This window comes from Xyrauchen texanus, chromosome 15, assembly GCF_025860055.1.
Source record: "Xyrauchen texanus isolate HMW12.3.18 chromosome 15, RBS_HiC_50CHRs, whole genome shotgun sequence".
Classification (NCBI taxonomy): domain Eukaryota; kingdom Metazoa; phylum Chordata; class Actinopteri; order Cypriniformes; family Catostomidae; genus Xyrauchen; species Xyrauchen texanus.
In genome coordinates, this window is record NC_068290.1 from 11405746 (window position 1) to 11419654 (window position 13909).

At 36.3% G+C, this 13909-nt stretch overlaps 1 protein-coding gene across 1 annotated transcript in view; it reads left to right on the top strand.

The window, feature by feature from the left end:
- Positions 1 to 13909, top strand: part of LOC127655860 (eukaryotic translation initiation factor 3 subunit E-A) — a 51263-nt gene that overhangs the window by 17895 nt on the left and 19459 nt on the right. Inside the window, exons 6-8 of the mRNA XM_052143883.1 lie at positions 1161 to 1286; positions 2763 to 2887; positions 12105 to 12231. Of these exons, the coding sequence (XP_051999843.1) occupies positions 1161 to 1286; positions 2763 to 2887; positions 12105 to 12231 (378 nt within the window). The remainder of the gene's footprint in view (positions 1 to 1160; positions 1287 to 2762; positions 2888 to 12104; positions 12232 to 13909) is intronic.

A 13909-nucleotide genomic window follows, 5' to 3' on the forward strand; every position in this document is an offset into this window, starting at 1 on the left:
TGTCTGAGGACCTCTTTGACCTAAGCTTCTGAAATGTTTTTTTTTTTTTTTTTTTTTTTACATAAAAGTGAGCTATTATAAAACTGATTTATATTATAGAAACTTGACATGAATAATTCTAAATTGTTGGAGCTGGACGATATATTGAGTAATTCTGATATTTTTTGACAGCATCAAATTAATCAACATTGTGAATATTGCAATAGATTTTATGTTATTTTTAATGGGACATTATGTTTCTTAAAGACCAGTAGACTAGTTTTCACACATTCATTCCTTGTCACATGAGAGAGATGTTTTATAGCATTTCTGATTTAAACCTCAGTTGCAAAAATGTATATAGAGTTGGAAATGTCCTTTCCTTTCTCTGAATTACTTTTTCAAACTGTCAGTTTTAACGAATCAACTCAAAACATTGATTCAGAAGTTAGAACTTTGTATCACCTCTCAGATTCTTCATGGAAGTGCCCGCTTGGCATTTTACATGCTTTAAAATGTTTTAGTAAATATACTGTATAAATGCAGGTAAGCAAATACATCTCAAAATATCTAATGAATATTGCTGAAAGGTTAAAAAATATACAGCTATTTTAGCCAGATTAATTTTATAGCCTAGTACTTTTAGAAAATAGTTTATCCTTGGTACTACAAATCAAAGAGCCGCAACCTATTTATTTATTTGTTGTTATTGTTATATGGACACACATGCCTAAGATGTGCTTACTAATGCAAAATGCCAAAGGCTTGTAAAGAACTGTTCGTGTGTGGCACAGTGGTGGCTTTATCATAAAGTACATTAAATTAGGTTTTATAAAAGCTAAACAGTCTTTCAGGATCCATTTCTTGCTCCCTTCCTGAAGATGACATAGTTTAATCCGTTTATCCACTGTAAATAAATAAAGTTACTCCGGCAAGCAGAGTTGCCACTGTTGCCAAGAAAGCTGAAGCTTGTATGTATTCATCAGTGGGAAAGGACACATTTCAAACAGTTTTCAGAATGGTAAGGTACAGAGATCTGTGGTCTCAGTGTCAGAATGCCCCCCACAAAAAGAATGTTTTGAATAATGTAGGTTTTAAATGCTTTGTGAATTGACTTGATTGTCTACAGATGTTTACACTTGTTCAATTTATTTTCCTATGTGTGTTTCACTTTTGTGCAGGTTCCAGCCACGGACAGAAATGCGTTGAACTCTCTTTGGGGCAAACTGGCCTCCGAGATCCTGATGCAGAACTGGGAAGCTGCCATGGAGGACCTCACCCGCCTGAGAGAGACTATCGATAACAATGTAAATCCTGCCACTCAGAATTCAATACCGCACTTGGATTCCCTTACATAGGCCATAATATTGACCGCCTTGTGTTTCAGCATCAGCACCGCTGCCTTTGCCGTCCCCCTCCATCTCCCTTCTTTCTTCTCGCCACAACTCACAAGTCAAGCAAAACCTTAATTGCACTTTTATGTCAGTGCAGCATTATTTTTAATTGGAGGAATTGAGCTGGTAAAGGCTGAGGGTTTGGCTAGGGGAAAGTATGAGTAAATAAAAAATGTAAATCTTGGACATTGATTATAATTTTCTATTTTGAACTTTGATTCGAACAGAGCCTGGAAGGCAACGAAAGTCAAGTCTTTGCTTCTAAGAGTCAGAAGTTCATCAAGGAAATTTGCAAGTCACCTTTTAAATGAAAATGTAAACCTTTGTTTTAAAAATAGCTTTCTGAGTGGTGGTGGTGTAGTGAGCTAAAGCACATAACTGTTAATCAGAAGGTCACTGGTTCGATCCCCACAGCCACCACCATTGTGTCCTTGAGCAAGGCACTTAACTCCAGGTTGCTCTGGCGAGATTGTCCCTGTAATAAGTGCACTGTAAGTCGCTTTGGATAAAAGCGTCTGCCAAATGCATAAATGTAAATGAATACACCCCCTATCACCCCCTAATGTAGTTGGGTCGAGTCTAAGCAGGTAGCTCAAAACAAACAGCAATTTTCGAGAAAAAGAGCAATAGGAGAAAGAAGGAAAGTTTAAAGACTTTAAAGACCTTATGAACTAGCTTGAGAAGTGTAGTTTAATGTCTTGTGTAGACATATTTCCTTTTTGGAAGTTTTGGTGAGAATCAAGGGGTTCATCCTTTTATTATTATTTCTTTTAAATTTATTTCCATGATTTTATACTTGGTTGCAGGTAGTAAGTGTAATAAGAGAGCATTTGATTGGACAAAAATCTAGTGCAAGATGTGTCATCAGTGATGAAACATGAATGAAAACTTGAAGCTCCTCGGACTTGGAAAAAATGTGTTTATATGGCATAATGGCAATATTAATGCAGGTGGGGATTTTTTTGTTTATGAAAGCAAATTATTTAATCACTACACTAATTCATTAATTCATGTTTATATGTTCTTTATGGTTAAGAATAAAAAAGCAAACCAGGCAACACTGGCTAAATGGATATCAAACAAAACATATGCATAGCTTTCATAAATTTATATTTGTTTCCTTGTTTCCAACTTGTAATTACAAGTTTGACGTAGATGTGAACTGTTTTAATAAGTCAAACTCTGAGTAAATTTCGACATGATGTGAGCACACCATTAAATGCATATATCTGCTAAAAAGTAACTTTGTAAACTTTGCAGAAGTTCTCTGTTAGGAGATCAGAGTGTAGCATACTGATACCTTCAAAACCAATAGAAAAGGACTAAATGCCATTTTTTACATTCATCTTTAATTCCTTTTTTTTCACCTCATCTTTTCATTCTCTGCAGACGGTAAGTTCTCCTCTCCAGTCTCTCCAGCAAAGGACTTGGCTGATCCACTGGTCTCTCTTTGTGTTCTTCAATCACCCCAAAGGCAGAGACAACATCATTGAGCTTTTCCTCTACCAGCCACAGTAAGTACCTTCTGCAGCTGTGCGTTTTCCATCTGAGGTTTGGTTTTGCTTTGGTTTGACTCTAATAAAAATGGATGAGGTAGTACAAGAGCACAGGTCCAGGTTGGAAAGCCCACCACAGTCCACAAGCAAAACTGCTGATGCTGTGCTCACCAGCCAACGCGCGCAGACCCACGACCCCGGCGGTCAGCGTGAAAATGAGCCTGGCAGATATGGTGAATGCTGACTATTGCAAATAGGCTGCTTAACTCATGAGTTCAATGTTTTAAGCTTCTTAAAGCAATTTTGTTGAGCTAGGACAAGCTTGTGAATCTTTATTTAATACTGTTAAGTGTATGAATGGACAAGAACAAACTGTATCCATACCATATTTAAAAATATTGGTGACCCAGGCTCATCTGCAGCACTCATCCCGATCAGCTTGGTGTCTCCCGTTAGAAAAAACAACTCTTGTTGGTGCCATTATGGTACAAATGTTGCCAGCTCTATGCTTGGGTGTTCTGGGTGGTTTCTAGTGCTTTAAGTGGTTGGCTCACTTGCCCAAGTCAAAATAGCCCACCCCAAGTCCCTATGGGATTTTCACAGCCATTTTGCTCATGAACAAGAATTGTTTGTCGGATTGCTTGGAATGGTAATAGTTTCCTTGGTGAAAACTGAAAAGTTAAACTAATTGTTTTACTATATTTTTCTTGCATTAAAAAAAGTGAATCTATTTAACAATAATGGAGATTTGGTTGACATGATAGTGTCTCTAATTTGGAGAAAAAGCCATATTGGAGAAAATGCAGAAGTATGAAGATATATTGAATTCAGTCGAAAGGGGGAAATGTTTGATAAAATATTTAATTTTTTTATCTATAACACCCATTTGTAGTGGGTATACATTTTGAGGTGGTCATTGTAAACTGGGAGCTACACTTAGCTCTGTCCTCCTGCTCTTGACCGCTACTTCCTGTTTCCACAACCAGTGATGTCTGGCTGTGAGCCTTCTTAAATGTTTGATCTGCTGATCGAGCCCACAGCGTAGTCTACAACTGGGCTCGATCTGCTTATTTTCAGCCCTTATACAAGCCTTTGAGACACTCTGCTGGCTTAAAATCTGCCCTTTTGGACCTTGATTTTCATTATACAAGTGCATTCATTATGTACCATTAAAACCCCTCCAAAAAGGTACTTCTAATTTGTGGTTGGACTCGTCAGAGCAGAGGTCTTTCAATGCTGGCCACTGTATTTTTCGTATTTTTGTTTTTATTGTGCTTTTATTTGGAGAACTGTGGCCACTAAGAGCAATCAGACCCCATAAATCTGAATCTGAGTGTAATTACAGCATTAGATACACTGCGTTTTATATACCACAACAGTATTGCGTTCTTGGAGGCTAAGTACATTGTCATGTTTTAGTTGGACAACTGCATTGTAGGACAACTGCATTGTAGACAGCTTTGACCCTGTGAAAGGACCTTTTGTGTTCTGTTCTTCTAATTTGTTTTTGATTCTTTTTCATTTGTTTAAATTATTTTTGTTGACAATTAAGCTGACATCAGCCTGTATCATTTAATTTCATAGTTAGTTGGATGGTGTTCAGGAGAGGTACGATCTGGTGCTCTCAGCCTGAAGGTCGTTCATGATGTAGTCATGCTGTCGAGCAGACGGCCAAAACACAAACAGAATCCAACATTTTTTAGCGTAGGAAAAATGATACCAAAGATAGTCTATCATACAATATGCTCCCAACCAAGGGCAGTTTGAGAAGGAATATTATCACAAGATGACCTATGATGTAGGTGCTAACAGGAAAGCTAATACCGTCGAAACACTATCCCAGCCAGCGCAGAGTGGATTCAGAGTTTCACTTGATTTACCTCTAATTCCCCCTCCCCTCTAGATGCATCATGAAATTGGAACTGCACCACCATTCCCTCTTTGGCTTGCTTCGATTCTACCTTTCGCTCTCTCTCCTCTCGCAAGACCCCACAAATCTACAGCTCTCAACAGAGCAAGCAAGTGTTAATCTGGTTTACAAAATTACAGATAAAAATATTAATTGACAAATGAGTTAAAAGTAGCTTGTACTTTTTGGAAATTGGACACACTATATTCTGTTTCACGGGCTTAGGTTTTCACAAGTTGTAATTTTTATGGTGACTGTTTATGCATGCTTTTTTTACGTGACGTGTAGGGGCGAGTAAAAAAACAAATATCTGTGCTTCTGTGTTACGGAACATTGATGTCGATACAAAACTATTTACAATGAGAGTAATTAACTAGCATAATATGTGACCAAATTTCACACTAGGTGACTAAAAAATTTGCCGCTTTTGTTTTTTTACAGTTGTTGATTTGAAAGTAAAAAAAAAAACTAATTTTAATCACACAGGAGCCTGGGTAGCTCAGCAAGCAAAGACGCTGACTGCCACCCCTGGAGTCATGTGTTCATATCCAGGGTGTGCTGAGTGACTCCAGCCAGGCTCCCATAGCAATTGGACCACTTGCTAGGGTGGGTAGTCACGTGGGATACCTTCATCGTGGTGGCTATAAGGTGGCTCTCACTCTCGATGGGGTGTGTGGTGAGTTGTGCGTGGATGTCGTGGTGAATAGTGTGGCCCTCCGCATGCCCTAAGTGTCCATGGTAACATGCTCAGCAAGCCACGTGTTAAGATGCACAGGCTGACTACCGATACCCAAAATAATAATAACAAAATAAATAAATGTATGGAACTGTTAGCGGATTAATTAAAAGCTTGTCATTAGAAAATGTTTCGAATTCTATTTAAGGTTTGGCAGATGTAACGTGAACCACAAATGTGCCTATATTACAGATAAATGCTGATTTGAATGAGAAATAATTGAAAATACACTTGCATAAAGAACTGCACAGGCAGTCAGAGATTCTCCGCAGCAAGCAAATAAACTTTAACAAATGATCGCCGGTACTTCCATTATAGGCATGATAATATTTTGATTGTGAACTTCTGCAGTTCATCCAGGATGAACTTCAAAGACATTAGTCATTAATCTTACAGTTCATACAAAATCTTTGTTTAAACACTGACCTATAACACTTATTTAGTTTAATAATTTTAAACCATGACTTGAACTATACATCAGTAATATTGGCATTATTTTCATGAAGAGGAACTGGCCCCCACAGTGAGCCTGGTTTTTCCCAAGGTTATTTTTCTCCATTAACAAAAATCTTATGGAGTTTTGTGTTCCTTGCCACAGTCACCTTCGGCTTGCTCACTGGGGTTCTAAATACAATTATTATTGAATTACTTATTTAACGACTCTTTAAGACATTATAGATATTACAGTATAATTTTCTGTTAATGCATGATTTTGAAACGGTGTGTGTTGTGAAAGGCACTATTCAAATAAAAATTATATAATATATCTAACCGCTATATCTTGCATCCCTACTGGTATCATTATATATGCAATTTCATGAAATCCTATTAATTGATAAAATGTGGGATTTAGGCCTCTACATAAAACAAAATGTATTTATAATCATGATGACAAACAAAAGATGTATCAAACCAAGAAATGTAACATGATATACAGTGCATCCGGAAAGAATTCACAGCGCTTCATTTTTTCCACATTTTGTTATGTTACAGCCTTATTCCAAAATGTATTATATTCATAATTTTCCTCAAAATTCTACAAATAATACCCCATAATGACAATGTGAAAGAAGTTTGTTTGAAATTTTTGCACATTTATTAAAAATAAAAAATGAAAAAAATCACATGTACACAAGTATTCACAGCCTTTGCTCAATACCTTGTTGAAGCACCTTTGTCACCAATTACAGCCTGAAGTCTTTTTGTGTATGATGCTACAAGCTTGGCACACCTATTTTTGGGCAGTTTCTCCCATTTTTCTTTGCAGGACCTCTCAAGCTCCATCAGGTTGGATGGAGAGTGTCAATGCACAGCCATTTTCAGATCTCTCCAGAGATGATAAATCAGGTTCAAGTCTGTGCTCTGGCTGAGCCACTCAAGGACATTTACAGAGTTGTCCCGTAGCCACTCTTTTGTTATCTTGGCTGTGTGCTTAGGGTCGTTGTCCTCTTGGAAGATCCAGAGAGCTCAACGTGAAAGAACAAACTTCTTTCACGTTGTCAGTATGTGGTATTGTTTGTAGAATTTTGAGGAAAATAATGAATTTTAATCAATTTTGGAATAAGGCTGTAACATAACATAATATGGAAAAAGTGAAGCGTTGTGAATACTTTTCAGATGCACTGTATATAAATTGCATGATAATTTTCTTGGCTGTATTCATCTTTCATTTGTGTCCATTTATGCATTGTTGGAATTACTGTAATTACAAGTTTTTGACTAGTAAATACCATTCACTGTACTCGTAATACAAAAAATTATTAATTATAAGAACGTTTTCTGGTATGAAGTCCTTAAAAATTACAAATTGCTGCTGGAAAAAGTATTTAAAAGTCCTGGATTTTAATTCAATGATGCCCACTGTATGTTTGTATATGTTTATTATAGTTTGACAAAGTTTTATTAACTAAAATGATGTTTCATTTTAATTAAGTTGACTTATGTTTATGCATTTATTTATGTGTTTATTTATTTATTGGTTAAAATTTGGTCCATTATAGTTAGACACGTTTTTGTAATTTCATACATTATCAACTGATTTCTGTCAGAAAAAATTATATGCCGTTTTAGGCTGAATAAAATGGACTAAAATGAATGGATGACATGAAATATTGACTAAATTTAAAGGACATTTTTGAACATTTTTGTTATTTTGAATATTATCGTCAACACGTGACTTTCGTTGCAAATTTATTTTATTTTTTTATTCAGAATAAAATGGCATGAAAATATTAACTAAATTTAAAGGCCAATTTTCATATCAACATGCTTTTTGTCAGTATACATGATGTGCTGTTTTAGTCTGAATAAAATACATTCGATATGACATGATGAAATATTGACTACATTTTAATTACATTTGTCGATTAAAAAAAAAACTGACTTAAACATAAAAATTGTTTACAAATTTAAGGGACAGTTCAAACTGAATTTAAGATTCCCTCATCCACATGTTGCTCCAAGCCTTTATGACTTAGGCTACTTTATTTCTTGTAACACAAATGATGTTAGGCAGAATGTTAGCCTCTCACTACATTGCATCTTTTTCCCATATTATGTGAGTAGTGAGGCTAGAATAATGCTAGAAAACCAATTTTTTGTGTTCCAGAGAAGTACAGGTTTGGAACCATAAAGGTTTAGGACAACATGAGGGTGAGTAAATTATAACAATTGTTATTTTTTGGTGATTTATCCCTTTAACACCACAGTGATTTCTCTCTGCGGAGAATGTTACACACTCGATTTGAACTTCTGCTTCTGTTTTTGGGTTCTTCCTCTTGAAATAATTTTGCTGCCGATTAAGTCGTACCATAGCTTCAGACGTAGCTGTCAGGCTTGGTTAGATAATGCTTTTTTTGTTCTGTGCGCAGCCCAGATATGGCATCATGACTCATGTGAGAGGTCTGGCCATCGGAGCCTCCCTGGGAGAGTGAGTAGGTGTAAGTTAATCAGGAACACAGCATGAAGTGTTGTGGTTTGCCATGAAGGCAGATTACTACAAAAGAATGAGAGGCCAAAGGCTGCGCCAACTGGGATCACACCGCTGAAGCCTGCTGCCATTTTTAGCTGCGACATCACAAGTGCCATAGGCCCCCTTGTCCCTTTAATTGTTTCGGCAAATGAAACCATCCGGCAGCCCTTCCCCTTCCTTCAAATGACATGTGTTTCTCCTTCCTGATCCGTAAGAGAGATTTAGGGCCTGGCCGAGGCAGAGCAGCTCTACTTCCCCCTCAAAATTTAATTTGGTCCTCGAATTGGGAACATGGAGAAGGAGGGGGTCAAAGATGTTCGTACAGATACCGCAGGCATGGAGGCTATCCTCCAAATTGACTGTTAAGTGCACCTTAACAGGAGCTCTCAGTCCTATGACAAGGCATCTGTTGTATTTTAAATTTTTTTTGTCCATACAAGAGAAAGCTCTTGCATGTGCCTACTCAGTAGAGAGGGAACTTTGTGTTGTAATAGTAGTGCTATGTAGCTTTCATTCTCGGGCTGTGCCCACTGCTAGTTGACCTATGGCTGAAAAACAAGTCCCTGGTGGATAGGGTTTCACCACTCTGCAGGCCTTGAGCTGGTGATCCACATCTACAGAGGGGGTTTTCCTTCCCTCCTTTCTGCAGAGAGACCAAACAGAGCTGCTTTCAAAATCTGATTCTCATTCTTATGTTGAAAGAGAATACACCAGATCTCTATATTTGAAAGGTGAAATTGATTGCTTACCATCTCTATAAAACCAGTGTTTCTCAGTCATTCTTGAAGGACCACCAATCTAGCACATTCTGAATGTCTTCTGTCTCTACACATGTGATTCTACTGATTAGCTTATTTAGTAGAGGCTCCATGATCTGAATTGGGTGTGTCAAATAAATGAGACCTCCAAAAGGTCCTCCAAGAATGCATTGAGGAATACTGCTTGAGGATATTCATGCTGTTAATTATGAAAAACTGCATTGTTTGGAAAGTAGCTGTCTGTTCGAGTCATGGCATGCAGTAGGGTTGGGCGATGTCCCCTAAATTGGCAGTTGACGATGTTGACAGTAAAACATCGCGATGGACGATGATATCGTCGGTGGGGGTTATATAATTTATATAATTTTCAAAAATTATATGACAAATTATAATTTCGTTATTTTACTAACCCAACTAATGACTCGTCGGCGCTTTATCAGTAGGTTGCACGACACGTGAAGCATTTTTTTTTAACTTTCACTTAAGAGTTGTGCACTTTTTATTTTAATATATCTCTTTACATAAATACTATTTTCCACTTAAAAACTATAATTTCAGTTATTTTACTATCCCAACTGACTCATCCAGCTTTCCAATAGGTTGCACGTAAGGGGAAAAATATTTCTTCCACTTAAGAAGAGTTGTGTACTTTTAAGCACTTTTTATTTTAATATATCTCTTTACATAGATATTGTTTTTCTACTGAAAAACTATAATTTCAGTTATTTTACTAGCCCAACTAATTAGTAGCCTACTCATCCGGGCTTTTTAATATATTACGCCTAAGAAAAAAAGTCAGTCTTTGGGCAGCCTTCTTGCGAAGAGAGCAGCCACAGCCACGCTCACTGATGAGCAAAAGGTCGAGGCAGAAATGACCATGTACCTGCAGGAAATGGCCATTGATGGGGAAGAGGACCCGCTGACTTGGTGGAAAACGAACGACAAAAGGTTTCCGTTCATGGCAAGATTAGCACGGAAATATCTGTGCATATGTGCTACCAGTACTCCATCAGAGCGGGTCTTCAGCACAGCGGGTAGTGTAGTTACTCCAATCCGCAGCTTATTAAAACCAGATAAAGTGAATATGTTGGTATTTATGGCCAGAAACATCGAAATTTAAACATGGTCTATGGTGAAAGATATTAGACTTCTTTACGCATTTTTCGCCATCCGTTTCGGAGCTATTCGATTTTGCATATTATTTTTTAAACGTTCATTTGTGTAGTTCATATGACCACTTTACAATATTTCAGTAACATAATTTATTTTGTAGCCTGTGCTGAAGTTAATTGTGCTGCTAATTATAAGTGTTGTTCCCGTTTTCTTGTTCTTTATTTGTTGTTCTTCTATGTTTTAATAAATGTGTGTTATTCATATTCACCTTGTTTCTTTCATTTGATTTGATATTATGGATTTATGGCCAAGGAAATGTTTCTTTAAAAGTATTAACCAGACAAAAGTGATTTGACGTTCGCTGGTCTGGGTTTATCTTAAACTGCCGCTTCAGTGTATACAAGAGCTCTGTGACAATGAGCAAGATTTTCTGAGACACTACAACTACTAATAATTAATTAATTAAAGGCTATTTTCTTGTAGCCTACAACATAACATATTTTAATCTAAATGTACAGTGTAAGACATGTAAAAAAAAGACAAGAAGCTAACAATGTCAAGATCAATATTTGTGTAGCCTGCCTGACACAGTATATTCACAGACTAACACATCACGTCTCTGGCATAAACTACAGTATTTAAAATAGCATATATGCATTAGTTACATTCTCAATTTAATTTACAGAGCAATCCCTGCAAAGTTTTTAGGTTAACTATAGAAGAGACTAGGATTAGTGAGTCACACTAGCAAGACTTGCAAAAGGGGGCGTGGCATCACGATGGTGGTTCTACATCGTGATGTTGGTCAGCCATCACGATGGACGATGATATCGTCCATCGGCACAACCCTAGCATGCAGTACTATTATTATTGTTCATACTTGGTGTTAGGATTTGGTCTAAATTTGTTTATTACTCTTTCATAAGTTATCAGACTTGAGATTTTTGCCTTTCGAATAATAAGACGATAGGGCTGGGCAATGTATATTAGATATGCATTATATAATCAGTGATTTTATTGGCCTTTTTATTTGGCCACTATGTTTACTAAAGATAGTCATGACTAATTTCACAATCCTTCAGGGTTGCACAATTAATAAAAATAACATCAAAATTGCTAAATGGTCATATGTGATTATTAAACCACAAAAGGCTGCGATTAAAGTCACACATTATCATAGTCTGTGCGCTTCAGAGTAAACGGATGATGTGCTTTTCCGTGTGCTTGCACAGTGCTCATGATATGCTGTTTTAAGTGGTCTCAGAGCAGTCCGATTGCATTTAGAAAGTACAGTGCTGCAGGTTCACACATTAAAGCAATTTCAAACATTTGTAACAGCTACAAGTTATCAGAATCTCAAAACACAACACTGTTTTACAGAAGAAGAGATTACTACATTACACCACATTTGAAATGAGGAACATTGTAAACTATCAAATACACAATGCTCTTGCAGTTTTCCTCTAAAATAAAGGCTCTAGACCACTTAGAACACCCTAGTATTATGGTGGTGAGGTTTGCAGAAGAAAAGACCACTCACATTTTCTTCAGATAATGTACATGTACCTACACCTTCACAATCAAAGTGTCTAAGATGAAAGTATGAATATCATGCCAAAGTTACATCCATGGAACTCTTCTTCAGTCATTTAAAATACAGTCATGGGACTATTATTTTTTTTTTCTTTCCTGCAAGCAGAGATGACTGCTATCCCTAAAGCATGTGATCATTTGTTTTTGTTTTTCAGGTACCTCAATGCCATTCAGACCATGTGCCCGCACATACTGCGCTACCTGACCACAGCCGTCATCACCAACAAGGACGTACGCAAGCGTAGGCAGGTGCTGAAGGATCTGGTGAAAGTCATCCAGCAGGTATTAAACAGGACTTTGGTCCTTCATTTATGTCCTATATCATCGACTTGCATATGCACTGCATGTTGAGAGAGTTTAAGTTGTGATGTAAAAGTCAATATTAGTAGCAAATCTATAACATATAAATGTATTATGTAAATTCTTTTTTTTTTTTTTTCAAGAAATGAGAAGTCTCATAATTTACTCACCCACATGTTGTTTCATGAGTCAAAGTCAATGGACACTGTGGAGCTCCAAAAATGACAAAAAAATGTATGGTTTGTGCACTCAATTCCAAGTTTTCTAAAGTCGTACAATAGTTTTTTAATAACTTTTGGAGCTCAACAGCATCTGTCATCATTTATTTGTTGCATGCAAAAGCTAAATTGTTTGCACATAAGTTGCATAGGAGAATGTCATTACTCAGGGTTTTTTGGGGTTAATTATGAAATGGTTAATATTGGAATCTGCAATTTGAACTGTGATATGATTATTAACATAAAATTATAGTGTTTCTTTTTGACAAAAAAATAAGTCATGGGCAAACATTATTTTTTGGAACCAAATATTAAGTTAAATTATTATGGAAATGTTTTTGTATAATATTAAAAACATTATTATTTTTATAAAACAGTACCATATGTGGGTAGCTATGTAGGCTTTAATTTTGGCGGTAAACTGAAGGAAGAATTGAAAAGAAATGCCCTCATCCACCCCTCTGTTCACATAAATCCAGTGTTATGAGATTACTTTAGATTTGTATAGTAACTTAGTTGACAAACATATTTGGAATTACACAAATGTGCAATTAGTGAACCAATAGTGCTGTAAATTTAACGCTCTCCGCTCATTAGCCTCTTGCATGTTTTGAGTATGTGTAAAGGCTAATTTATACTTCTGCGTCAAACATACCACGTAGGCTCCGTGTAGTGACCATCATGTTGGTTTGCATTTATAGTTCTGCATTGGTGTGTCTGTGTAATTATGTGAGTACACAGCCAGAATACTATTATATTGGGACAAAAATGCCTTAATTTCTGAAATAACTGTACATTTAATAAATAAAGGCAATGCAATGGCTTTCGTGGATTCAAAAGTATTTATTAAATTATTGAAGCATTAAAAACAAGTTCTTAAAAGTATTTAGGTAAATATTATTTATTATACATGTTGCCTGCCATGCAGAGTCTGTAGATTGTAGCCTATGCTTGCTTTTGACTCATTTAAATAATAATAAATAATGTGGCATTTTGACGTTCCATGCTGAAAAAAATGATCAAAGTAATCAATAACTGCTTGCTTGACCAACACACAGCTGGCGTAATTTTAAAACTTAACATTTTTACTATGTGTTTAGTCAAAATAATCGACTCTTAACAGTTGCTTTTTTAATCTGCTGGCAAATTAGAAGTGTTCTGTTTTCATAACTTAAGAAATATGATTATTTATTTTACACCATACAATCAAAACTTCATACTGATTTGGAAGTTCTGGATTAGAATACGACAAGTACCGTTTGACTGACATATAGAGTAAAAGACCTGAGAAAAGTTTATTAGATATAAACAAAAACGGCAGATGCTCACAAAAAAAATGAAACAGGTCCATCAATGTCGGATTACTGGATATAGATGCATAGATAAAATAATCTTGGAAAAATTAGATGAGCAGTTACAGTTTTGAAGAGGTGCACGTCAGG